Genomic DNA, 26624 nt, shown 5'->3' with positions numbered 1-26624 from the left:
ATGCCTGGTCCAATCAAAATCGCAAAACGAAATCGACATCCGGATTTAAACAACATGGATTTCAACGTGCGGATTTCAGTCGACTGCAGGATTTGCAAAAGATGTGTACCGTCATCTTGGCGTCGACAGCTATTTTCCAAATCTCATCATGTTGTTAATCAAGGTACTCACGTGATTTGATGTACTTCGCGAGGTAAGACCGTATAACTCGTAATAGCCACTGGTGGCGCTGCGGTGGAGCCCAGAAATTCCAGCCTAGTTCGGCAAGGGTGGAAACTGGACTTTTAGAATTGGTGTACAGCTTTGCCTTTGGAAGATGTCAGATGCTGATCTGAAGAGAAGAGGTTTTTGTGTGTCACAGACGGACGTATTCGGGTCTGGCGGCAACGAAACACGGCATAAACGCCCAGAAACATTCGTCCCAAAACCCCTGTGCTGGAGGATCAGGCACGACAACAACCTGGAAACCGCACTATGCAGAGAAGTCTGACGCGTGACAGGTACAGATCCTGGGTCCATTCGTTGTGCAATATTTTGATAACCTGGCTTCCAGACCCACCTACGTGGACGACAACGTGAGGCCACACTGTCCTTGACAGGTAACAGAGACTACATCACGACCATCCCCATCTTTCCGAGGCAAGGGAATTAACGGACTGTAAGTCCAGTTTCCACCCTTGCCGACGTGGGCCGGAATTTCTGGGTCCCATCGCAGCTCCACCAGTGGCTTCTACGAGTTATGTCCCTCCTATTGAATAATCACCACTCATATAAACCGCGGATGTTGATTTCGTTACGCGAATTTGATTGGACTACGCATAGACTCGTTCTCGTTAGTCCAGCCAAAACGTAACCCCATAACACCAGCCTAGTTCTGCAAGGGTGGAAACTGGACTTTTATCCCTTGGTCCACCGTGAGTCCAGATATCAGTCCAGCCCATGCTTGTCGTAAAAGGCGACTAACGGGATCGGGTGGTCAGGCTCTCTGACTTGGTTGATGCATTTGCGTGGATCGATGATCCTGAAGTCAATCACTGGATTGTCTTGTCCAGACTCGATTATATACAGACCGCCGTCATATAGCTGGAATATTTCTGAGTGCGGCGTTAAACAACAAACCAACCAAACCAAATCTCTTGCTGCGCTGCCAGGTGCATATTACATAACATGTAGTACATTCACCACATCAGACCTGGATGTGGAGACACAATGCGAACCACTATGCACAGCGAATTGCGGAGCCTTAGACGACTGGGCCACTCGTGCCCCCTTATCCCTTATAAAAAGGCAAAGATAAACTGACCTGATTTATTCAATATCTGAAGTATCCCCGCAGTGTCGCAAACCGAAACCTCCATTTGAACTGATAGATAATTTCGTAGATTCGTTGATTGGGTAAATAGTAGGAAATAATACTTTATAACTTTAACATGAAACACAACACTTCATTTCAGTACCTAATCACATTGTCTTAAGTACAGAAAACCCGGCTTAAGTGCCCGTCATCTTGTCTGAACGAAAGAAAACCCAAATTCAGTGCCACTTCACCTTGTCTGAACTTTAGAAATCTCTATTTCAGTGCCCGTCACCTTGTCTGAACTATAGGAAACCAGATTTTAGAGCCCGTCACCTTGTCTGAACTATAGAAACTCCGATTTCAGTGCCTCTTCGCATTGTCTGAACTATAGAAAACTCGATTGTAGGGTCTCGTCACTTTGTCTGATTTTTTTAAACCTATTGTTTTGTCAGTGAGGGAAAGGTATTACGGTCACCGCTTGAAGACACACACACGGACACCAAGACCTGCTTCACACCCCACATCAAGCTGACACACCATGATACTACAGACATACTGTCTTGAAGCGGCGTTAAACAAACCCACTCACTCACAACATGAAAGTGTGTATAGCTGAAACGAGGAATCAAACAAATTAAATCTCACAACACAAAGGCCCACAGCAAAAAGATTATTGGGTCGGGACTTGAGCCAAACGTATTTATTCCCAAAGAAAATGACTGTTGTGGCCTGATCGTCACTTAAGACGATCGTACCACGGAAAATGAGTCAGACAACGGGACCGCCTGCGGTGTCCTTGTGCGCATGTGGCTGAGATTACCACATACACGCATGACATCAACCATCCACGCGTGGCCTGACAAATCCCACTCACCTGACCTATAACAAAAGCCGGCATATAATATATTCCCGTCATTTAAACTAGGAGCGTATGTCACGTTGTCCTTACTGCAAATAAATGGACTGCGAGTTGCAATAGTAGTGAGAAACAAGATCCGCTCAATGAATAAAACCTGACCTCACCTGAAGAAATTGTGACGCTAAAGAGTTATTTCCCTTGCGTGCGTAAATTCTTTCCATGCAGGTACAAGTTATTCAAGCAAAACGAATCAATGCTTAGTCCCTATAGCAGTTACCTCCCTTCTCTATGAATAATCCAGGTGTTAATATTCTAACTTCTCCAGGTTATGCCCCGAGGTAAATATTCTCGCCATGATTTAGGGACGTGCTTGAAGGGGGAATTTATGTGAAGTGCGAAGCACAACGAACATCAGCAGGAGTAGACTAGGCGGCATACAGAGCTCAGTTTGTGACAATATCCTGTCCTCACAAACATCCAGGGACTATGAATCCTAAACATCTCCACATTGTAAAGATCGTCGTTGATGTGATCGTTCTTTTAACAGGTGAGTGAAGGGGAGGGGAGGACGGTTTAACTGAGAAGAGAGAGAGTACTCGGCACGTGTCGGTATAACGGTTTAACCCACGATTCAGCTCCGTTCACATTGTATATATTTAGAAAATAGGACGACTGTACACATCTAGTTAAACACCACTCTGAAAACTGCAAAGACGGATCCAGCATTGTTAAAAGGGAGGGGTCCAAAATATCAAAATCCACACTAAGATAATTTCACTGCCTACAACATACTACATTTGGTTTTCAAAAGGCGGGGAGTGGGTGTGTGTGGGCTCGCTGCCTTGATAGAATAGTTCTTATATGAACCTGTTGTATGCTTGTATATGAACCTGCTGTATGCTTGTACAGTTACAATATCATAATATGTATATGTAACATACATGTCGTTGTGATAAAACAGACATTGGGAGATATATCGTACAAGCAAAAGCCATGTGATTACATAACCAGTATTATCGTCAGGGAAATATCACATACGTAATATGGCACAACTATTTATTTACAAAGCCAGTATTATCATCAGGGAAATATCACATACGTAATATGGCACAGCTATTTATTTACAAAGCCAGTATTATCATCAGGGAAATATCACATACGTAATATGGCACAACTATTTATTTACAAAGCCAGTATTATCATCAGGGAAATATCACATACGTAATATGGCACAACTATTTATTTACAAAGCCAGTATTATCATCAGGGAAATATCACATACGTATTATGGCACAGCTATTTATTTACAAAGCCAGTATTATCATCAGGGAAATATCACATACGTAATATGGCACAGCTATTTATTTACAAAGCCAGTATTATCATCAGGGAAATATCACATACGTAATATGGCACAACTATTTACTTTCAAAGACAGTATCATCAGGGAAATATCACATATGTAATATGGCACAACTATTTATTTACAAAGCCAGTATTATCATCAGGGAAATATCACATACGTAATATGGCACAACTATTTATTTACAAAGCCAGTATTATCATCAGGCAAATATCACATACGTAATATGGCACAACTATTTATTTACAAAGTCAGTATCATCATCAGGCAAATATCACATACGTAATATGGCACAACTATTTATTTACAAAGCAAGTTTAATCATCAGGGAAATATCACATACGATATATGGCACAACTATTTATTTACAAAGCCAGTATTATCATCAGGGAAATATCACATACGTAATATGGCACAACTATTTATTTACAAAGCCAGTATTATCATCAGGCAAATATCACATATGTAATATGGCACAACTATTTATTTACAAAGTCAGTATCATCATCAGGCAAATATCACATACGTAATATGGCACAACTATTTATTTACAAAGCAAGTTTAATCATCAGGGAAATATCACATACGATATATGGCACAACTATTTATTTACAAAGCCAGTATTATCATCAGGGAAATATCACATACGTAATATGGCACAACTATTTATTTACAAAGCCAGTATTATCATCAGGCAAATATCACATACGTAATATGGCACAACTATTTATTTACAAAGTCAGTATCATCATCAGGCAAATATCACATACGTAATATGGCACAACTATTTATTTACAAAGCAAGTTTAATCATCAGGGAACTATCACATACGTAATATGGCACAATTATTTATTTACAAAGCCAGTATTATCATCAGGGAAATATCACATACGTAATATGGCACAACTATTTATTTACAAAGCCAGTATTATCATCAGGGAAATATCACATACGTAATATGGCACAGCTATCTATTTACAAAGCCAGTATTATCATCAGGGAAATATCACATACGTAATATGGCACAACTATTTATTTACAAAGCCAGTATCATCATCAGGGAAATATCACATACGTAATATGGCACAACTATTTATTTACAAAGCCAGTATCATCAGGCAAATATCACATACGTACTTATGGCACAACTATTTATTTACAAAGCCAGTATTATCATTAAGGAAATATCACAAACGTATATATACATTTTGTATTGATATCACTTAAAATAAGGATATTTTCAATTTGAAATTTCTTCTCAAAATGACGTTTTAAAACATTTTATGAACCTTCACCTGAATAGTCTGAGACAAATTCTTCGTGTTTCAGTCGGATAACAGCCCACATTGTTTGCATACTGCATACAGCTGGTTGCTATGGCGATCAATGACAGAGTAAAATACTGAAATTCCTTGTTCATTTTGAAATCCGATTTTAATCCTCCAATTCCCGAGCAATGACTTGGTAAATTTCAGTATCTGTCACTACCAACTGGTTTTAAAACTATAACTACTGGTAATGAGCGTTTATAAACCGTATGTCGTGAAAATGACACATTGTTGACATTATGAAGGATATATAGTAAACTTGTCGCTGCGATGTTATATTTGTATGGCTGCTCAAGAATGAATACGCTTCTATTCTTCTTGGATGTATTTGCTTAATCATTTTATCATAATTCAAAAGTGTGTGTGTGTGGGGGGGGGGGGGGGGGGGGAGGGGGCTGCCATTTAATATTCAAGAAATGAGCTTCACACATTGTACCCTTGTGGGGAATGAAACCCGGGAGAATGCATTAACCGCTAGGCTACCCAAACCAGATGAGTGAGTATGGTTTTGCGCCGTGCTTTTAACTATATTCCAGCAATATCACGGCTTGGGACACCAGAAGTGGGCTTCACACATTGTACCCATGTGGGGAATCGAACCCGGGCCTTCCGCGTGACGAGCGAAGGCGTTGACCCTACCCTACTGCCCTATATAAGTTCACTGGGTCGTAAATAAGCGTACTGCATTGCTATATGGATCTATTATCTCTCCAATAACTTACAACAGCTGTATCACCTGTATCTGTGGCGAATAACTGGGATGAAAAATTCATTGATGTGTATGAATGTGATATCACCGAGCTTCCTGCAAAAACTGCTCGATTTTGAAGGCTTTTACAAGGAGGTCGCCTTATAGGCGGGGTCGCTTTATAGACGGTGATATACGGTACATTAATTCCGGCAGATGCGATGAAAGGTGCAGACTGGACGCAGTCCCGTTTCCAATATGAATTTTATAATGATATATGCTACTCAAAAAATGTTAAAGAACACTCGATTCTTTCAAATGATCTGTATCGCATGACAAATTGACTCGTCATATGACAAACTCCGGTGTTCTTTACCTTCTTTTGATTATTATATAAAATAAATATTGAGGTTTTTTTCCAAATGCACAAAAACATAATTTATAACATAAGAGGAATGTTTCAAAGTTATTTTTGTTGTTGGGTTTGTTTGTTTACGATTATTTGATACATTATTTACATGTTATCATAGTACAGTAGATATTGCTGAAATTTTGTTGTTTGTTATTCAACGCCGCACTCGGCAATATTCTAGCCATATGACGGCTCTAGCTGAAGTGTTTGTAGAGGTATGTTCGTTAACATTTTGTCTGTTTTACAGTTCCTGAACCATATCCTTTTCCTGTCCCCCAAGCCCTTACTAATGCTATAGAGCTAAATGTAGCAAGTCTAGATTTTCAACAGGTTCACTCCTATCTCATTGGGTCGCCTTTCCAACTTAAAGGGGCACTGATCTCTGACAAATCATCGGGACTGTTATTTTCTTTCCCCGTGGATACACGGATGATATGTCAGAAATTTCGACTAGTTCTCTACCTGTGCTACGCCAACTGTAAGTTAATTTTGAGAGTCACTTGCTTGGTATTGCGCCATTTTCGTTTACACTATTTTAACTTGTTACACACTAAATATTGCCCATATTTATCGTGTGTATATGTTACAGTCAATGTGTAAAATTACTTAATTATAAAACGCCTTAATATTCACTTATTTTACCAATTGACTGAAAAAACGATCAATAATATTATTATTGTATGCTAATCCTAGCATAATTAGTCTATTGTGGTATGTTTAAGCCTTTTTGAAGGTCTTAATAATTTTTAATCAGTCAATTTGTAAAATGACTGAAATATTCAGACATTATTTATAAATTGCCTAAGTGAATGACATTTTACGCAGATACTGTAACATATACACACCTACAAACCAAAAGGCTTGTGAAAACAACGACGAAGAACTTCACAGCGAAAACGTAGAAGAACAAGAATGATTATGTTCAATGCAACAGCAAATGAACGAAAACAAACTACCTATATCGTAATTACAACCGACCAAAGTAATATTAGGCAATGTATCCGTTCAAGCAATGTATCCGTCAATATCAACAAAAAGGAACAATACCACACACACCTGCAGCTGTTCAAGGAAACCTGTGACAAACGAATAATTTAATATATATAATAGCGTCTCTGGGTGTTATAACTCGTGTTCGTTTCTGTGTTTCACTTAGGTGTCAAATCTCATTGGTCAGCTGAGATAGCACAACGTTTGTTTATTTGTTGTTTAACGCCGCACTCTGCAATATTCCAGCTATATGACGGCAGTCTGTAAATAATCGAGTCTGGACCAGATAATTCAGTGATTGACATCATGAGCATCGATCCACGCAATTGGGATACGATGACATGCATCAACCAAGTCAAGCGAGCCTGACCACCCGATTCCATTAGTCGCCTTTTACGACAAGCATGCATAGTTGCCTTTTAGGATAAGCATGGCCGGTTGCTGAAGACCTATTATACCCCGGATCTTCACGGGGAGAGATAGCACTATGACAACTATTTTCATTATATCCACGGTCCTTAAAAAAATCAACTGAGTTATAGCAATGAGCAATCAATCAACGTATTATCGGTTAATCTTTGAAATATGTTGTCTTCAGATCGGCCCAGATATGGGTGTATTCCGTCTGCTTTAGTAATCATACACATGTAAACACTTAAACACTTACTTTTGACAAATACACTGTTAACACTGATTAATCAATCAACGTATTTTCGGTTGATCTTTTGGTGGATGTTTCTTGTAACTCAACTGATCATTCCTCTCTTGCTGAGCTGCCACGTGCATATTTCACATCATAGATTTCACCCCTGGATTTATAATTGAATAATTACCCAATACACAAGAAATGCCAAATGGTGATTTTTTTCGGGTAATCTGGGTGGTGCTACCACTGTTTGTACCTGTGATACATTCATTAACTGAGCATCAAGTGAATAACGACAAATACACACGTGTAAGGTTATACCATGATACATGGATGACAACCAGGGACTTGTAATCGTATTATCCACCACAATCCGAAATCCGAAAATGCTTCACTGAAAGGATCCTTTTTTTCCTTTTTTTATTAAACAGTAACCATCAGGGTATTTCCAAATAACGACATCCGATACCGCTAACAAAACGCTTAATAATATCGAAATATTGATTCCGATAACGATCGTTCTCGCAAACGATAGGCATAATGTCTGAATCGACAGTCGGGTATATGTAAGCATGGTCTTTAAATAGTGCAGCACATGTTCCGTGCCGATCACGCCAGGCTGGCTTTGTGTCAGTGTCGTATTGACGGTAGGCGAAGCAACTCGCCCTCGGGCGTGGCAACCCCAGCGTACCTGCGGCATTAGTTTCTTCCTAATTTGACAGAGAAATCGCACCGAAAACAACTACAGCTCTGCCTTGTGGACACTTTACAGCATGCATGCGATAATGACGTGTAGGATTTTACCAACAACTCGGACCTGTAATTCCCAAATACAACTAGTATTGGACATTGACTTATTACGAGGTGCGTCGTTTCCTTCATTTTGTGCAGTATATGAATGTGAGCATTGAACTCCCGAGGTCACACAACTGCGGTATTCAGCGTTTGGGGATTATTTCCGGACTGAAGTGGAGGGTGATTTGTTCCGGTACATAGGTCGGGGTACATGTGACGACCGTTTGAATCGATCGAGTGACTAATTCGTTACATCAACAATCGGATCATACATCCTCCTCGCAGTTGTGGCTCGGACTGGAGCGCTGCCCCGACCTTTTCCGAGGGCGTGGTCGTAGACTGGGTCACGCTTGAGAAGATAACTCTGCACTTCTTACCTGACATGAGAGGTGTTGTTATCCATGCCATGGCCGTGATAAAGATAAGTCGCCGACAGACCTGCAACACGTGACATCGAGCGATCGACCCGTTTGTACAGCCGAATCATTGAACCAAGTCGACGAAAAAAAAGAGTATCAAGTGTGCACCAGATGAGATCAAGTTGTTAAAACTGTTAGGCCTAAAAGACATTTTGTTTTGGTATCCGCACACCGCACTATTGTCCATGCCGTGTATGGAGTTTGAATGTTTGCGGCAATATTTGATTGCCTCATCGGACAACATTCACCGGAAATAACACCGCTACTTATGAACCTATGAGATTACGCATGTGTGTTGACAGACAATTAAAGAATAGCTCGATATCCGTTATCGGAGCCAAAGGAATGCACGTGTTTTCCAATACATACTTAGCAGTGTTCAGCGTGGGTTGCAGATAAGTGACACAGTTAGTAGGTGACACACATTGCTTGGCCCGCTTCCTCTTCATCAGTGGAAGGCCGCAGGGCTGTGAAGAGATTGGACTTTGCTATCAGATACTGCTTGTGCTGTGTGGATGCCCCGTGTGTGATGGCCAGGTGATGGCCCTGGGCTATACTGAAAAACAATGGATATATTCATTTCGCTGTATAACCATTTTCGACAAAGCTATGGCCTTCCCACCGACCTCGTCACCATTGGAGCAAGTAAGATTTGTATAAATCAATCATTTAAGGGGCACTACTCCGGCCTGGGACAAGTCAAAATTTACTACCCGTGCACGACCCCTCATATACCCAATCCAGAGACCATATACCGATATATTGGTATATGGTCTCTGCTGACCCTACCCAACCTGCTGAAGGTCTCTCTCTAGACCTGTGAAGATCCACAGTATAATAGGACTTCAGCAACCCATGCTTGCCGTAAAAGGCGACTGCTTGTCGTAAAAGGCGACTAATGGGATTGGGTGATCAGGCTCGCTGACTTTGGCTGATGCATGTCATCGATCCCAATTGCCTGGATCGATGCTCATGATATTAATCACTGGATTGCCTGGCCCAGACTCGATTATTTACAGACTGCTGTATAGCTGTAATATTGCTGAGTGCGGCGTTAAACAACAAATCAACCAACCAAATCTATAGTTCAGCTTTATCTTTACACAAACATATAAATGTCAGAAGGAATGGGTGCATAGTCAGAAAGAAATGTTTACATTAGTGACTTGTTGTGTAACCATGGAGTTATAGATAATGTTTGTCGTTAAACAATCTATCACGTGACTAACCATGGGTCGAGTAGTCCTGTGGGTACCCGGGTCAAACTCATTACCCAACCGACCCGAGTACCCGAGTTACCTGTCCCAGCTTTAGCACTAATCTCTGGCGTCTACCCGGTTAGGGCTCATAAGCTGCCATTTGCCTCGCTCACAGAACTGAGCATGACAAGAGACAGGACTACCATCTGTAAGGACACTGTGAATAAACTTCGAGGCACTATCTATATGCATTTCTGTACATTGATTGCCATGGTTCCCGTTTGGCATTATTTATGTCTGTGGTAGTTATTCAATCTAACATTGGCTTATAAATCCATGTCTGAAGTGGGGTGAAATGTATGTTATTTATAATGTGCAGGTGATTTTGGTCAGTTGTAATTACGATATTTGCATTTTGTTTTCATTCCTTTGCTGTAGCATTGAACAGAATCATTCTTGTTCTCTGTGTTATCGTTGGGAAGTTCTACGATATGAGACAGACAACACTAACTTGTTGTTTTCACAACCCTTTTTGTTTGTAGGCATGTATATGTTACCATGGTTACAGTCAATGTGTAAAATGTGACTGTATCGGACATAATAAGCGCCCAGGGCGCTCTCAAAATTAGAAATAGGGGGCTCTTATTAGAATATATATTTTTGAGTTCAGAGAGCGTAAATTTCGTGGTTTATGCTGAAATGTTTATAAACGACAGATATATTTTTCCAGAAATTAATTGCCCATAATTAAGGGTGCATATAACAATAGCCTATAAATAGCCTTGTGTACATTTATCAATCAGAAGGGGTGATAATTGGAATTGTTCACTAGCCAGTATATTAGCAAATATCGCCGTGGGCGCTTATTAGAGCGGGGCGCTTATTACGTCTATGGGAAATTTATTCATGTCTAAATATTTCAGTCATTTTAGCAATTGACTGAAAAATCTGTTCATTTATTGATCAGATTGACTAATAATTTTTAAGGAGTTCAAACGGATTAAAAACATCACAATAGACCAATAGTGCTAGGATTGGAAGCCCAAAAATATAGAAATGCACTTTGATTTTCTTTTATTCCTATCATTTTCAGTCACTGGGTGATGTAGTTAGACATCAGTATGTTTGGAATTCGTTATCATGATAAAATAAATGGACAGATTTTTCAGTAAATTTGAAAATAATGGAATATTTAGATGTTTAATTAATTGCTTATGTGAAACTTTAAATCATTTTACACATTGACTGTAGCATACACAGGATATAAAATGCAATGCTCAGGGTGAAATATTTAGTTTGTGTTGTAAATCAAAATAGTGTAAACAAAAATCGCGCAATACCAAGCAATTGGCTTTTCAAAACTTTGTCACCATTATAGATGCTACCCTCAAAGATACCTACATTTCCTTATTATTTCCAAGACAAAACTGTATTTAATTTTGTTGATCAATGTGAATATGCCCTTAAATTATAAAAAAAGCGACATATACTTTACGGTTGGCACAGCACAGGTAGAGAACTAGGACCACGCAATCCAGTGATTAACATCATGAGCATCGATGTACGCAATTGGGTTATGATGACATGCATCAACCAAATCCTGTTAGTCGCCTCTTATGACAAGCATACTTGCCTCTTATGGCAAGTATGGGTTCCTGAAGACCTATTCTGACCAGGATCTTAACAAACTTATAAACTGTTGACTGTTTGGAGTTCAAAGGTCGCATAGGTCAGATGCCCTCAAGTAGGTCCTTCTACTTTGGGACTGATATTCTGCACTAGATAATACATATCAACAAATTCTCTGATACTGATAACTGGGTGGGTGTAGTATGTTATAGGTTATCTACGGTAAATCTAGTTAAGATGTCCAGGGTGTTAAGTTTAATGGTGACGTAAGTCAACCACGTGGTGTGATACCCGCAGAGAAGCCGGTTAGAACTGATCTTCAGCATCCCATCCTTGGCGACTAACAGGATCGGGTGGTCAGACTCGGTGACTTGGCTGATGCATGTCATCATATCACAACTGCATAGATTGATGCTCATGTCAATCACAGGATTGTCTTGTCCACACTCAATGATTAACCGTCGTATAAGTGGATGATTGTTGCGGCATTAAACAACAAACAAAACTAACATGGTGTTCCAAGCAAGAATATGGCCTCCCGAAAAAAACGGAAGAAACCTTTTGAGTCAGAATAACCCCACCAGTGGTTAGAATAGGACGCCATGAATCCATGCTGGTTCGGTCAGGAGTGGGTCTGTCAGGATTGGGTCAGTCAGCCTCGGTGACATTGTTGATAGCTTTGATATTCCACCAACTCACAATATCAAGCACTGGATTATCTGGTTCAGAATGGATTATTTACATGCCTCACTCATATATCAGAAATATTGTTAAGTGCAGCGTAAAACAATGAACCACTTCCATTACTGAATAATGTCCTGTCTATTTTGAGAGGCGGTTCGGTAGCCTAGTAGTTAAAGCATAGGCATGTCTGGGTTCGATTGCCAACAAGGGTACACTGTGTGGAACTAATTTCTAGGGGTGAAATGATACATATGTTTTTCTCTGTATCGATACAAGATGATACACTTGCTGAAATAAATAACTTACTATGTACTCGTTTAATGATTTCTGGAGATTTTGTCAGTCATATATAGCAAATTGTGTTGTAATTAGCGTTTTGGGTTCGCTACTAAAAATAGCCCTTATGAACATGTTTACAGCTAGCTTTTCCTTTTGAACCTGCTCTGAAATATTTATTGTCCGAAAGTTTCCATGTGATTTAATGTAAATATGCGTATCGCGATATATATCTTATCGTGATACGTATCGTATCGTGACCTTGCTATATCATTTGACCCCTACTAATGTCTGGTGTCCTTCTTTGTAAGATTGATGGAATATCTCTAAAAGTGGCATTAAACCTTATTCACTCACTTGTGTCTGTTATGGCAATGTGTTGGTATATTAACTGTTGAGTGTGGCATCTCCAGGTTGGAATAGAACCCATTGTGATAGGATGGTCAAGAGGTGTGACCTGGCTCATTGTGTGTCATCCAACCAAGACAGCGTGAGGTGTTGATCTTACAGTCAACCATGGGTTTGAATCGTTTATGGAAACCTCTGTGGTTTTGGCTTGAGTATTGTTGACAGCAGCGTAAGACAATATTCAGTTAACAGCTAGAACCCTGTTAATCACGTCTACCATGTCTACACAAGGGCTTTAAGTCTATGGTAATTTAATACTAACATCAGACCACTATAGCCCCCCCCCACACCCCGTGACGATCCAGGTTAGAATAGGCGTTCAGCAACTCATGCTTGGCATAAGAGGCGACTTACAGGATTTGGTTGAAAGAACAAACACCAGGGGAGATTCATCCACTATATCAGTATATTACCTTCATTTTATTTGTATATAGACCGCATTAATACAGGGTATGAAACTCCCAAAAATTTCAGCCAGACCACAGGACTGGCTAGCTGAAATACTTGTCAGCCCTGACCAAAACCTGCCTGCCCACTATAATCATATGTTTCTCAGGATAATTTAATTAAAACTTTAAATCGAATTCATTGAACATGAAGTAATGCAAGAAAAGAAATAGCAAACACTTTTTAGGTCAGATTTGTATTTAATATCCTAGGATACATCATGTAAATATCCTTATTCCTAAATAGGGCCTCATGACTTTCAATCAATGTCCATATCACTGTCAGTGTCATTGTGATTGTCACTTCCTTCAACGAGGTCACTGAAGTCTGACTCATATTTAGTTTTCCAAGAAGAAACGATCTTTCTTTCGCTTCGTGCTATCATAGATCTTGTTTCTTTCAGCCTGTGTCTTTTTTCTTGTCATCACTGACTTCAGGTAAACCAAGAAACTTTAAAAGACTCATGCTGTCGAGCAATGTGGGTAATGGGCACCGCCATTTGCAATATCACTAGCAACAGAAACAAGGTCACTGATTGGTCGTCGTGTCAGGGATAATACAATCAAATAGCTTGTCTCAAAATATGAAAACTGATTGCTTGTAGCATAAGCGCATCGCTAAAATTTAGGTTGTCTAAAAGCTAACAGGGTTTCTTTTTGGTTACATTTTATCATTCATCTTTACATGTGAATTAATGCTTATCATCGGGAAATATTTAGAATATTTTCACATATGAAATATAACCCGACCGTCGGGCAGGGGGATTTGAAAATCTGGCAGCCCGAGTTGAAATCAACCCGTCTCGGGCGGTCGGGCAGGCAGGTATTTTGAACACTGATTGATACCCATTTGCCATCAAACTTTGATTTTGGAAGTGACCTGACCAGCTCCATCTTGAATCACTAACATTGGCACAGGATGTCTCTCACATTGGCACAGGATGTCTCTCACATTGGCACAGGATGTCTCTCACATTGGAACAGCATGTCTCTCCCTCATGCGCGCGATCTCATTGGATGGCTTTTTTTAGTTGTTCTTAATGAAGCTATGATAGCATATAGGACCAGATAATTTATCCTAAGGTAATGGAGAGATGATACATTGGATAATCTATGATGGACATCAGGATCAATGAATTAAATTTGGGAAATAATTTGTTTTGTACATGGTTGAAATACCCCTTTTCTCTCCTGAAAAGGGAATGTAACATGTCTCTCAGACATTTATCAGAGTCCTTTTTTAAGGATGTCACTATAAATTGACCTCAGCAAGAAGGCTGTGTCTTGTTCAACCAGTTGACATATTTACATACATATTATTGCGCACTCAGTGAAGCTGGCTAATGTGTATAGTTTACAATGTTGTTTTCCACCTGATTCGAACCCAGAAGCTTTCATTGGTACTGCACGTGTTTTGTGAACATATACGGGTAAAAGTAGGTTTGTGACATAAGCTGTGAGTGGTTCAAATTATGCTGAAAAAGACCCCAGGAACATATTGTACAAGTCAAAGTAGGTAATTGCATGGGACATTTGATGTGTCAAATTGGAAATATCCTCCACATGTCTATCCCCCCCCCCCCCCCCCCCCCTTGAGAGAGGATTTATGATATTATGGATTCCCCCCTCCCCCCCGCTTCAAGAATGCTGGATCCACCCTTGATGAATGTTGTAACCCGCTCAAACAATAAGTATTGTCATGTAATCCAGTGCAATAATCAACTGACCGTTGCCTTTGGAAGAGTGCTGGTCAATCTGCATGTAGTGTTATCAGTAGGACAGTATCAGTGTTCAGTGGTGACGAAATATGTATCACAATAGTGTTATCTTAATCACCATGCTCTGCATTAGCATGATTCAGTACTTTTTCTGCTTGTAATGGCAAGAGGGAAGGGTCAAGTTCTTCACCTTGCATCACACCATCCTCAGAGTCCATGGACACAGTGCTTTCCTCATCATGCTGGTAGACTTTGTTGTCTTACTGCCTCCTGAGCTTACTGCTTAAGTTGAAAAACACAACCTCTTCCCCTTCTGAAAACAAAGGATGTTGCCATTTGTGCCAAGTACTGAGTGAAGGACTTAAGTACTTTTTTTTAGCCAATACTGCATGTGGTCTATGTGCATTGGTGTAGCTGTCACGTCACAAGGAGATTGATACACAAGTTACATAATATACCAGTAAACTGTTGTCAGCATTCACGATCTCTGAAGAGGAGCATTTTCAAAGGAATTCCCATCCTAGGGTTTACCACATCCTAATGATGGAAGTGTCACCACTTATGCTTGGGACAGCCAGAGGAGAGATTCGATCTCCAACCTCAAACTGTGGATTCTATGTTCAGTGGACTGTGAACGCACTTGTAGTGTTAATAGGTAAGGGGACTGAGAATGTTCGCAGGAGTAAATGAACATCATATCTCGTTACACGTTTCCTGTCATTTCCTCTTAAACTCACTATGGTTGTATGGATCTCACACCTTGGCTGCTGTCTGGGGTCTGATTTATGGTATAGGTACTTGGGTCTGCACTGAAGTTCAGGCAGACAGATTTAACAACAAACTTGTACAATGTCAGCAGGCTTACTCCTTTTAAAAGTTACTGGCCCTTCTCCAAACTAACTGGCCTACAACTAAATGCTGGAGGTGAGAAGTGCCTGAACCTGATGCCGGGAAGCCACCTAGCAGTGCTCTGAAAATGTTAGAACTACTCACCCCTAAAACGTTTTTTCCTGCTCTCTGAGATTAAATTTTGGCTCCCATTTGCTTCATTTCATGTTGATTTATGAGCAGCTTAAGAAGTTGTTGTACACAACATTGCAGAATGGTGGCCGGTTGTCACTAGTTTGACTAGCCAGCATGCTCATTGTAATTGTTACTAGCCATGGGAAAACTGTCCATCAGTTATATCAAGCACTGCAGTGTTGAAGTACAGGCACTGTGCTGTGTAGGATTTGGTTTAAAGTAAACATATTGTGCTGTGTCAATTAAAGTACAGACACTGCTGCTGTCTTGGGTCTATGTTAAAGTACAGACACTGTGCTGCTGTCTTGGGTCTACGTTAAAGTACAGACACTGTGCTGCTATCTGGGGTCTATGCTATCTGGGGTCTATGTTAAAGTACAGACACTGTGCTGCTGTCTTGGGTCTACGTTAAGGTACATACACTGTGCTGCTGTCTTGGGTCTACGTTAAAGTACAGACACTGTGCTGCTGTCTTGGGTCTATGTTAAAGTACAGACACTGTGCTGCTATCTGGGGTCCACGTTAAAGTATAGACACTGTGCTGCTATCTGGGGTCTACGTTAAAGTACAGACACTGTGCTGCTGTCTTGGGTCTATGTTAAAGTATAGACACTGTGCTGCTATCTGGGGTCTATGTTAAAGTACAGACACTGTGCTGCTGTCTTGGGTCTACGTTAAAGTACAGACACTGTGCTGCTGTCTTGGGTCTTCGTTAAAGTACAGACACTGTGCTGCTGTCTTGGGTCTTCGTTAAAGTACAGACACTGTGCTGCTGTCTTGGGTCTACGTTAAAGTACAGACACTGTGCTGCTATCTGGGGTCTACGTTAAAGTACAGACACTGTGCTGCTGTCTTGGGTCTAAGTAAAAGTACAGACACTGTGCTGCTGTTGGGGTCTTCGTTAAATTACAGACACTGTGCTGCTGTCTTGGGTCTATGTTAGAGTATAGACACTGTGCTGCTGTCTAGGGTCTAAGTTAAAGTACAGACACTGTGCTGCTGTCTTGGGTCTACGTTAAAGTATAGACACTGTGCTGTTGTCTTTGGTCTACGTTAAAGTACAGACACTGTGCTGCTGTCTTGGGTCTACGTTAAAGTACAGACACTGTGCTGCTGTCTTGGGTCTACGTTAAAGTACAGACACTGTGCTGCTGTCTTGGGTCTACGTTAAAGTACAGACACTGTGCTGCTGTCTTGGGTCTACGTTAAAGTACAGACACTGTGCTGCTGTCTTGGGTCTACGTTAAAGTACAGACACTGTGCTGCTGTCTTGGGTCTTCGTTAAAGTACAGACACTGTGCTGCTGTCTTGGGTCTTCGTTAAAGTACAGACACTGCTGCTGTCTTGGGTCTACGTTAAAGTACAGACACTGTGCTGCTGTCTTGTGTCTACGTTAAAGTATAGACACTGTGCTGCTGTCTTGGGTCTTCGTTAAAGTACAGACACTGTGCTGCTGTCTAGGGTCTACGTGTAGGTCTATGAGGTGTACGTGGTGTAGGTGTTGTGCCGTAGTAGGTCTGTGAAAAGGTATAGAGACTTAATATTGTAGATCATGGAGAAGGTGAAGGCACTGTGCCGTAGTCAATCTTTGAGAATTTGTGGGCAGTGCTCCGTGGTAGATCTCTATGAGGTATAGACTATTATATAATAGGCATGAGTTATGTATGGATAGTATGTGAGATATTGGAATTTCTTTTCGATTGCATAATACTGACTTTAAATTACAGCTATTACTGCTTTGACACATCTTGTATTACAACACTTGCATTGGACAAGAATTTTAGTAGAGGGTCGTGTCCCTTAGTTTTGTCAGGATCCAGTTCTATGTTTGAATCTAATGATAATCTTTGCTACGTCAGTTGCATAAATTTGCTTGTGGGATTTGACCAAAGGTGAAGAGTGTATATCCTATTTTCACAGTAAGCTGTTTCACAGTCTTATAGCTGAAATATAGCCAGTACAATGTACCGTCATGTTTCTTTAGAGTACACAGAGGCTGATGTCACCAATGATGGCCTATCTCGAAATGATAAAAGAATTATTGATAACGTAGATATATCTTATATACCTATATATATCTGTTATAGCTGACCTGACTAAAAGTCAGGGTAAGTTGGTAGCAAGACTCGGAGATATGTTCCAATTTTTGCAATATGTTAAATTTTCACCTTGTTATGTATGACCTTTGTGTTTTGACCATGCTCTTGTAATCGCTCAAATTGCATTTATAGCTCAAAAATCGCTCAAAATGCATCACTTCTCCTGAAATTGCCATTCTGAAGAAGCTGAACAATGACATTGTGTTTCCTGTTATACTGACATAATATTTTATTTAAATCATAGAATTTTAGTGTTCATTATTAGTCCTTAGGGTTAATGCAGAAGATAATTGAATATGAATGCTAACAGCAATTTTCAACTTTCCAGGTGAGCTGCACTTCCGAGGCACTATTCTTGATATTCATGTACTCGTGTATGCAGACTGATCAAATATTTTGCGTAGGCTGCTAACCATTCCCTCAGATAACGGTCGATCAAACAATAACTGTGTAATGATAATATGGATAATCAGCCATTTCCTGTCGGCCTGACATGATAGACCGGTGCACCGGTGCATCGCCAGTTTTCATGCCACAATACGATAGATTTTTTTCTGTATCAATACGAGATGATGCACCTGCAAAATTAGATTATTTGCTTTTTTTCTTTAAGGCAACATATTTTTATTTCTTGGTTTACGGGTGACTTTAAACTCATTTCAAAAGTGAGGTAGGCAAAGTAGGAAACAAAACAAAAAACATTTCGGATTTATTTTGCATGACTTTTGTTTGGTATAAAGAAAAATATTCTGGAGTAACGAAAGCAAAACAACTCCATTTTTCAAGAACATTTTTTATATTTTGGCACCATGTGCGACGATTAAACTTGTCACCACTGCGCTTTGCATTGACAAGCTTTGATGGTACTAGAGAAGGATCTCAGCTAAAAATATCAGAGTGACTTCCCTTTGCTTTCTACTCAACAAGGAAACAAAATCTTTTTTGTTTGAACTTTTTATGCATTATGAAGATCGGCGATAATAATAAAAGGAGTAATTGTATTTATATTTTTTTGAAATTTTTTACTGTAAACTTAAGAAATACAAAAAAGTTATGATTGCCTAACCTACATCGAAACATTGCTTAATGCAATATACCATGATATACCAGAAGGTGTTACCCATAAAGTTGAATGTTTTCTTTTTTACCGGCATACAGAAAATTCAAACAGTTCAATGCATGATGATTCATAAACCTACCCTGAAATACCCTGAATAAGCGTTTTGTGATACGTATTGCAAATATCGCCAATATATATAAGCCAATATATTAGCAAATATCGCCATACGCTTATTAGAACGGGGTGCTTATTACGTCGAATACGATAATTACTTTTATTACAGGAAATCCCTATTTCTTGTGAAGAATTTGGTACAATGGATGCAATATATATTATTTGCTGCTGTCCATTCTATATGTTTATGAGTACTTTGGACACACAACTATGCATCATGTATAACCCTGAGCGATAAAAACTATATCTCCTCTACCCATGAAGGAGCCTAGTGGTTAAAGCGTTAACTTGTTACCCTGGAGGCGTGGGTTCGATTACCCACCTGGGTACAATGTGAGAAGCCCATGTCTAGTGTCCCCTACCGTGACATTGCAGGAATATTGCATAAAGCAATAAAACCATACCCACTTATCCAATAAAGCTTTTGGTTTGGTTGGTTGATTTGTTGTTTAATGCCGCACTCAGCAATATTCCAGCTATATGACAGCGGTCTGTAAATAATCGAGTCTGGACCAGACAATCCAGTGATTGATATCATGAGCATCGATCCACGCAATTGGGATCAATGACATGTATCAACCAAGTCAGCGAGCCTGACCACCTGATCCCGTTAGTCGCCTTTTACAACAAGCATAGTCACCTGATCATATGACCTTGATGTAGGATTCACATGCGATGTCGACTGTAGCACACAGGGGCGGGTGTGTTATGTGAAATATTGGTGACTGATGAATAAAACAACTACTCACGATTAGTGTGATACAGAGGCCACAAGCCTACCATGAGTACATGCACCACTAACTGGCACCATTATGTTTCAGTGTTTGTGGCTGCCATTGCCATCTTCAAGGTTGACGTGACACCGTTTGGGCGGGGGTTCTTCTGCGATGACCAGTCTCTCATGTACCCCTACCATGACGACACGGTCTCCATGGTGGATGCTGCCCTCATCGGTGTCCTCCCCATGGTGTTACTGGTACGTAATGTTTTTTTTATTTCAAACCGCCTCCGTGGTCTAGTTGTAGAGTGCTCGCCCGGAGAGCGGAAGGTCCTGGGTTCGATTCCCGGGCCGCGTCATACCAAAAGACGTTAAAAGATGGTACTTGTTGTTACCCTGTCTGGTGCTTGGCATTACGGGGCTAAAACAAGGACTGGTCAGCTCGGAGTCAGTATACTGTGTCTGAGTGGGGTATTCATGTTAAACTGCCGCATGGAATCTCAGTGAGCTAGCACTTTAAATCGGCATCGGTCCGGACTAGTACAAGCTGCCACACAAATCTGTGCAATAATCTTGGACGCTACGTTAAACCCCATTTCACCTCACCTCACCTTTTTTATTTCAAGTGAATAACTGCTAAATCGCTGAGGCATCGTTGAGCGGTATTCACTCGCTTATAGGAGCATGGATGACCAAGTCGTGTAAGGCACCGCAGTTTGCTGTACTGAGTTGCGTCACTTAGGTGTACAAGATCCTGGGTATTAAACCAGAAACCTATGGTTCGAATCCCGGTTCACCCCAATTGTTTCTAGGTTTGTCAGCACCATACCCATTCTTGAGGATTTCACCAATGTGGTAAATGTCTAAGACCTCCCACATTAATCTGACACGCTGTGATATTACTTGATTACTGTTGAAAGCGGTGTAAACCCAACTCACTCACTCACTTACTGACTTGTATGTTTCAGATTTTTGCAATCGAGGCCTTAGACGCCTACTTGTTGACTGGCCTCAGCTGTGTGCGGACCTTTTTCAATATGTACGGGAAGCTGCTCTTCGCCCAGATAGGTGTTGCATCTTTCGGAGGAGGGGTCTGCTATCTGACAACGGAAGTGGTCAAATTGGTGGTGGGTCGGCTGCGACCACACTTCTTTGATATCTGCAAACCTGACTTCTCTAAGATCAACTGCAGCGCCGGATACATCGTCGACTACGTGTGCCAAGGCACGAATGACGCGCTCATCATCGATGCCAAGTAAGATGAGGCCCTTACAGTTTACCAGTTATAAAATGATATACCGTATTCGACGTAATAAGCGCCCAGGCCGCTCTCAAAATTTGAAAAAGGGGGCTCTTATTAGAATATTATTTTGGTGAAAAAAGAGTTCAAAGATAAATTTTGTGGTTTATGCTGTCAGCCTGAAATGTTTGTATACAAAAGATATACTTTTCCAGAATTTAATTGCCCATAATTAAGGGTGCATATTACACACAAGTGCGTATTATAGGCAAATAAATAAGTCTTGTGTACATTGATCAATCGGAAGGGGTGCTGATTGGGATTGTTCACTAACCAATATATTAGCAAATATTGCCATGGGCACTTATTAGAGCCAGGCGCTTATTACATCGAATACGGTAAAAGTTTTATAGCATTACCGTCTGTTTTAACTGACATCTGAAGTTTGACAGCTGGTTATTCCTTTTGTTCCTGTACATGAGGACCGCCTCCGTGGTCTAGTGGTAGAGCGTCCGCCTGGAGAGCGGAAGGTCGCGTCATACCAAAAGACGTTAAAAGATGATACTTGTTGTTACCCTGTCTGGTGCTTGGCATTAAAGGGCTAAAACAAGGACTGGTTGGCTCGGAGTCAGTATACTGTGTCTGAGTGGGGTATTCATGTTAAACTGCAGCTTGGTATCTCAGTGAGCTAGCACTATAAATCGTCATCAGTCCGGACTAGTACAAGCAGCCACACACACGTACACGCACGTTGCTATATAAGTGCAATAATCTTGGTCGCGACGTTAAACCCAATTTCACCTCACCTCACCTCACCTCACCTCACCTCACCTCACCTCACCTCACCTCCTGTCCATGAGAATTCATTCTTTTCTATATGTATAAATGCATTTACTTAGTCAATGGTGCAATGTTATCAGATGTAAAGTTTATTTTGTTTTTAGATTTGCGACTGTTGTCCATAACAATTACCCCTGTGAAGATGCGGGTTATAATTGCTCTTTAGCAAATTTGTCGTAAAGAGGCAAGTAATGGGGTAGGATGGTCAGACTCGTTGACTTGGTTGATGCATGTCATTGTATCCCAATTGTGTAGATTGATGGTCATAATGTCAGTCACTGGATTGTGTGGTCCAGACGTGATTATTTACGGAGTACCATCATGTAGCTGAGTGCGGCGTTAAGCAACAAATAAAAAGAAACATAATAAAAATGCTGTATAATTTGACTATTTACTTCCAGGAAATCTTTTCCGTCCGGTCATTCGTCATTCATTGCCTTTGCAATGACGTATATTATTGTGAGTATTCATTAGCTGATATAAATTGCTAACTTCAATTATGTTATCATCTCTTGTAACTCATTTGCTGTAAACATGGTAAAGAAAAGGTGTTGTGTCGATTTAACTGATGTGAGCTTGTTAGTAAATAATGCTTGATGCAGCAATGGCTGTGTACCAGTCTTTGGCAGCTAATGAGTGAGTGAGTGAGTGATTTTTTACGTTGCCTTGAGCAATATTCCATTACGGTTTTTGCCTCACACAGAGGTGGAATCATGAATTAGAAAATGTATTTGTGTCTGTGTCTGTGTGTGTTCGTTCTGCACATACATGTTGCTGAAATACTGGGAAATGCAGCTTGTAATCAACTTCAACCAATCACTCAAGCATTGGTTTCCTTTGGAACATCAAACCCAGGTATTCCACGTAATGGGCGAACACTTTTAGCAGTCGGCCACCCCACCCCCTTGAAAGACTGGTAGCATTTAACATTGGATTAATTTGATGTACTTTTTATCGTCTGCTCTTCAGATGTATACTCAGATTCGTCTGCCGAGGAAGAATTGTCGTCTGCTGCGAGCTCTACTCCAGTTTGGGGCAGTTCTAGGCGGTGTATATGTCTGTGTGTCTAGGATATCCGACTATAAGCACCACTGGAGCGACGTTCTAGGTGGCGCTGTTCTAGGAATAGTCACAAGTGCTTTAACGGTAAGGGGAATATAAACACAAAGGCAACACAGTGATTTCTGAATGACGTTGATCACACTTTTAAGTGATTTGACCACAAAATCATGGTCCAATTTGAAATTGGAGAGTGCAACAATTTGTGAGAATTTACCAGTGAGGGCAAATTTGAAATCACATTATTGGAGGTTAATGGATAGATTTGATCCCTTTCAACCGATGCTTGTATGGAGCGACTAAAGAGGCTGCTTGATATAGCATGTCAACCTACCTGATTGGGTGGATCAATGCCCACGATATCGGTCACTGGATTGTCTGGTCTAGACCCGATTATGTAGAGGCTGCCATTATACAGCTGGAATAGTGCAGCATTAAACAACAAACAAACAAATTACTAAAGACGTGACCACACTATACAGTCTCCTAAATGTACAAATCATTTCATCTAAATTCAATATCAAAGCATTAACATGCCCTTAGGCTTAGAAAGATAAAAGAATTGGTTCTCAGGCAATGTTTTTGGAAAATATGGGCGGGTGGTGTCTTTTTTTTTTTTGGTTGTTCAAACAAGTATCTAACAAATAAACAGTTGTGTAATCAATATACAATCAACCTGGGAAAGGGCCTTCCTACATAAATGTATTCCTTGATGAGTAAAATACTGGAATACAGTATTTGACCACCGTTGGACTTGGAATATTTGAGGATTTTTTGATTATTTAAAAATAAAAATGGAAATAAGAACGAATGATGCGGGCAGTGCCTGAGTACCAAGACTATTTTATTTTTTAGCCTTAGTGTATGAGCTATTGATGTTTTCAAGGAGTTCAAAGCTTTCAATCTTCGAAAACAATATGATTTTGTTTATTCTGTCATTCAAGAAATTCTCTGTAAGTCCGCTTTGGGAATATACTTTAAGTAAGGATAAGAATTTATGGATGAATAACTTCTTTATTACAATTAAGAGCGACATTTCGGTGTAGGTTCTAACACCATTATCAAGCAAGATGTTCGACCCAACACCGAAACGTAATAAAGAAGTTGTTCATCCATAAATTCTTATCCGTACTTAGTACTCTGACTTCTAAATGCCCATCAAAGAAGAATATACTTTAGTTGGGTCAAAACCAAATGTGTTGCTCAAATGTTTCCGGCTTGTGTCCTTACAGGTTCTCTATGTCAATGATGTGAAAAGGATTAACTATGAGGAAGGAATGTCTGATGAGAAAAGCCCAGTTCCTCTGACAAAATACGAAAAGAAAGAGCCAGCACAATACGAGGATATTCAAACTTCACGACGAACAGTGGTGTAAGGGAGGTAACCCACACTGTAACAAAGGGAGACAATTTCACTATGTAAACAGTTACCTCGCAAATGGTTGAACTAAGAACTGTGAGACTACAAACACTGATGTAGGACAACTACAATATATCATTCTTAATTCGAGAAGTCTTTTGTAGGCTTGAAGTGTGTGTCAGGCATGTGTCATACAGACTTTGAATTCATGTGTATGTGTCTTCGTTTCTTATATTTGTTGACCATATTTGCTCACTCAATGAACAATCCTACTCGAGAGAACATTTCGTCTTTTTTGTATGCATACTTGATTTTCTGCATTGTTTATTTTCTGTGTATTACTTTCATCATTTTCATACCAATAGCAAGATCAACCCATGTCAGATAACGTGCACTTTTACTGCAAGCAATTTAATGCACGGCCACACTTCATTTATATTTTTGACACTCGAACAAAAGTATCAAATTTTAGAAACCGATTTAGAACTGTAAATTGTAAAAGAAAATCCGGCGTACAAACTCCTACATTTTGATTTATTATATCTGTCATCATTAGTAAAATACTTTCCAGATATGTTTTTGAAAGTACACAGCTGTGCACGTCTCAGGAAAAAGTGCTAAAATGATGACTTGTACCATGTCATCGAACCCTTTCTTGCTGAGTGTGCTGTTTTGTCTTTTTATTCCTTACTCAGACACTGAGAATTCGTGGCCAGTTTGCTAGAAACTGATCTGCCCTAGTGAAAGATTCATACTCTAATTTTGTACCAGTAAGTGTTTACATCCGAGAGGTATCAATAACATTGTTCCTGTTTCATGTTTCTTAGTAAGTAACTATGATGTGTTTGTTAATGAGAAGTCCTTGTGCTTGTGCCCTACATTCTTATACAGAGACAAGATGACCTAGACATCAGCCCATCCTGAAGTAGATTTGTCATATTGTGTCATTGTTTCATTAATGGAGACTGATTGCGTGTAGTATTAATGAAATTGTTCTGTATCTATTTATTACAGTGGAATGTGGTTGACACAGAAATACTGTCACCAGGTTTCTGATAAAATGAGCATAGAGTGATATGCCTTCATGAGGATGGAGTGATGTCCCTTTGCATGTGCATAGACAAGCTCCTTTTCAACACATGACTCCCAGTAACCATCTTCCCGAGGCAAGGGAGATAACTCACAATAAAAGTCCAGTTTCCACCCTTGCCAAACTAGGCTGGAATTATGAGTTATATTTTGGCTGGACTAACGAGTCAATGCATAGTCCAATCAAAATTGTGTTACAAAATCGACTGCTTAGTAAACTGACATGCAGATTTCGGTCGATTGCAGGTTTTGCAAAGCATGTGTAAATTAGCATCAACAGATGTTTTCAAAATCTTTTCATGTTTTTAATCAAGGTGCTCATGTGTTTTGATACGCTTCTGAAGTAAGACCCGTTTTATTACAATATAGATCTTGATTATCGATCAGATTGTGTTCATCTTGTGCCACCATTTCATTTGAAGAAATTACAAGAGATATGAGAGGTGAAATCTGATTGGTCAATGGGAGGGACATAGAAGGTACATAACTGGTAATAGCCACCCCAGGCACTAGAAATGACACAAGAAATTCCAGCTTAGTTCAGCAAGGGTGGAAACTGGACTTCTACAGTCAGTTAACTCCCTTGCCCTTGGACGATGCCAGTGACATGGTCATGAGTTCCGTAGAGCTCCATGAATGGGCTATGGTGTATAGACCAAGCTCCATCTCAGTGTATGACACCTTCGCTACCATTACCGTATGTTGAGATCCAGGAAGTGGCTGTCACTGGGAGGAGCTTGGTGTACAGCCGTTTCCTTACAGTAAATGCCAGGACAACTGGTTCGCATTAAAGGTTTTTGCTGTA

The 26624-nt window shown here is 40.2% G+C and overlaps 2 protein-coding genes across 4 annotated transcripts in view; one reads left to right on the top strand and one right to left on the bottom strand.

Moving 5' to 3' along the window:
• LOC124114578 (uncharacterized transporter slc-17.2-like) overlaps window positions 1-8879 on the bottom strand; it is a 22456-nt gene extending 13577 nt beyond the window's left edge. For both annotated transcript variants that reach the window (XM_048381773.1, XM_048381775.1), the window contains exon 1: window positions 8756-8879. The gene's annotated coding sequence lies outside the window, so the exon portion shown is untranslated. The remainder of the gene's footprint in view (window positions 1-8755) is intronic.
• On the top strand, window positions 2495-26624 carry LOC124114586 (phospholipid phosphatase 1-like). 2 transcript variants are annotated; one of them, XM_046475229.2, is made up of 6 exons: window positions 2495-2703; window positions 20335-20489; window positions 21200-21486; window positions 22713-22770; window positions 23281-23457; window positions 24603-26624. In XM_046475229.2, exons 1-6 carry the CDS (start codon window positions 2643-2645, stop codon window positions 24744-24746), a joined length of 882 nt encoding a protein of 293 aa, XP_046331185.1. In that variant the 5' UTR covers window positions 2495-2642; the 3' UTR covers window positions 24747-26624. The 2 variants fall into 2 exon arrangements, with proteins under 2 accessions (XP_046331185.1, XP_046331175.1); XM_046475219.2 differs by lacking the exon at window positions 2495-2703 and adding an exon at window positions 9185-9442.

The sequence above is a fragment of the Haliotis rufescens genome, unplaced genomic scaffold, assembly GCF_023055435.1.
Source record: "Haliotis rufescens isolate VD_foot unplaced genomic scaffold, xgHalRufe1.0.p SCAF_4, whole genome shotgun sequence".
NCBI lineage: Eukaryota > Metazoa > Mollusca > Gastropoda > Lepetellida > Haliotidae > Haliotis > Haliotis rufescens.
The sequence above is the reverse complement of the archived record's forward strand: the minus strand, read 5'-3'. Positions and strand labels throughout refer to the sequence as shown.

Bases quoted from the DNA above. Each gene is read 5' to 3' on its own strand.
- LOC124114586 (XM_046475219.2), top strand. From the start codon at position 9,364: ATGGATATATTCATTTCGCTGTATAACCATTTTCGACAAAGCTATGGC. The intron at 21,487-22,712 runs GTAAGATGAGGC...ATTTACTTCCAG, and splicing joins GCGCTCATCATCGATGCCAA to GAAATCTTTTCCGTCCGGTC. The intron at 23,458-24,602 runs GTAAGGGGAATA...GTGTCCTTACAG, and splicing joins TAGTCACAAGTGCTTTAACG to GTTCTCTATGTCAATGATGT.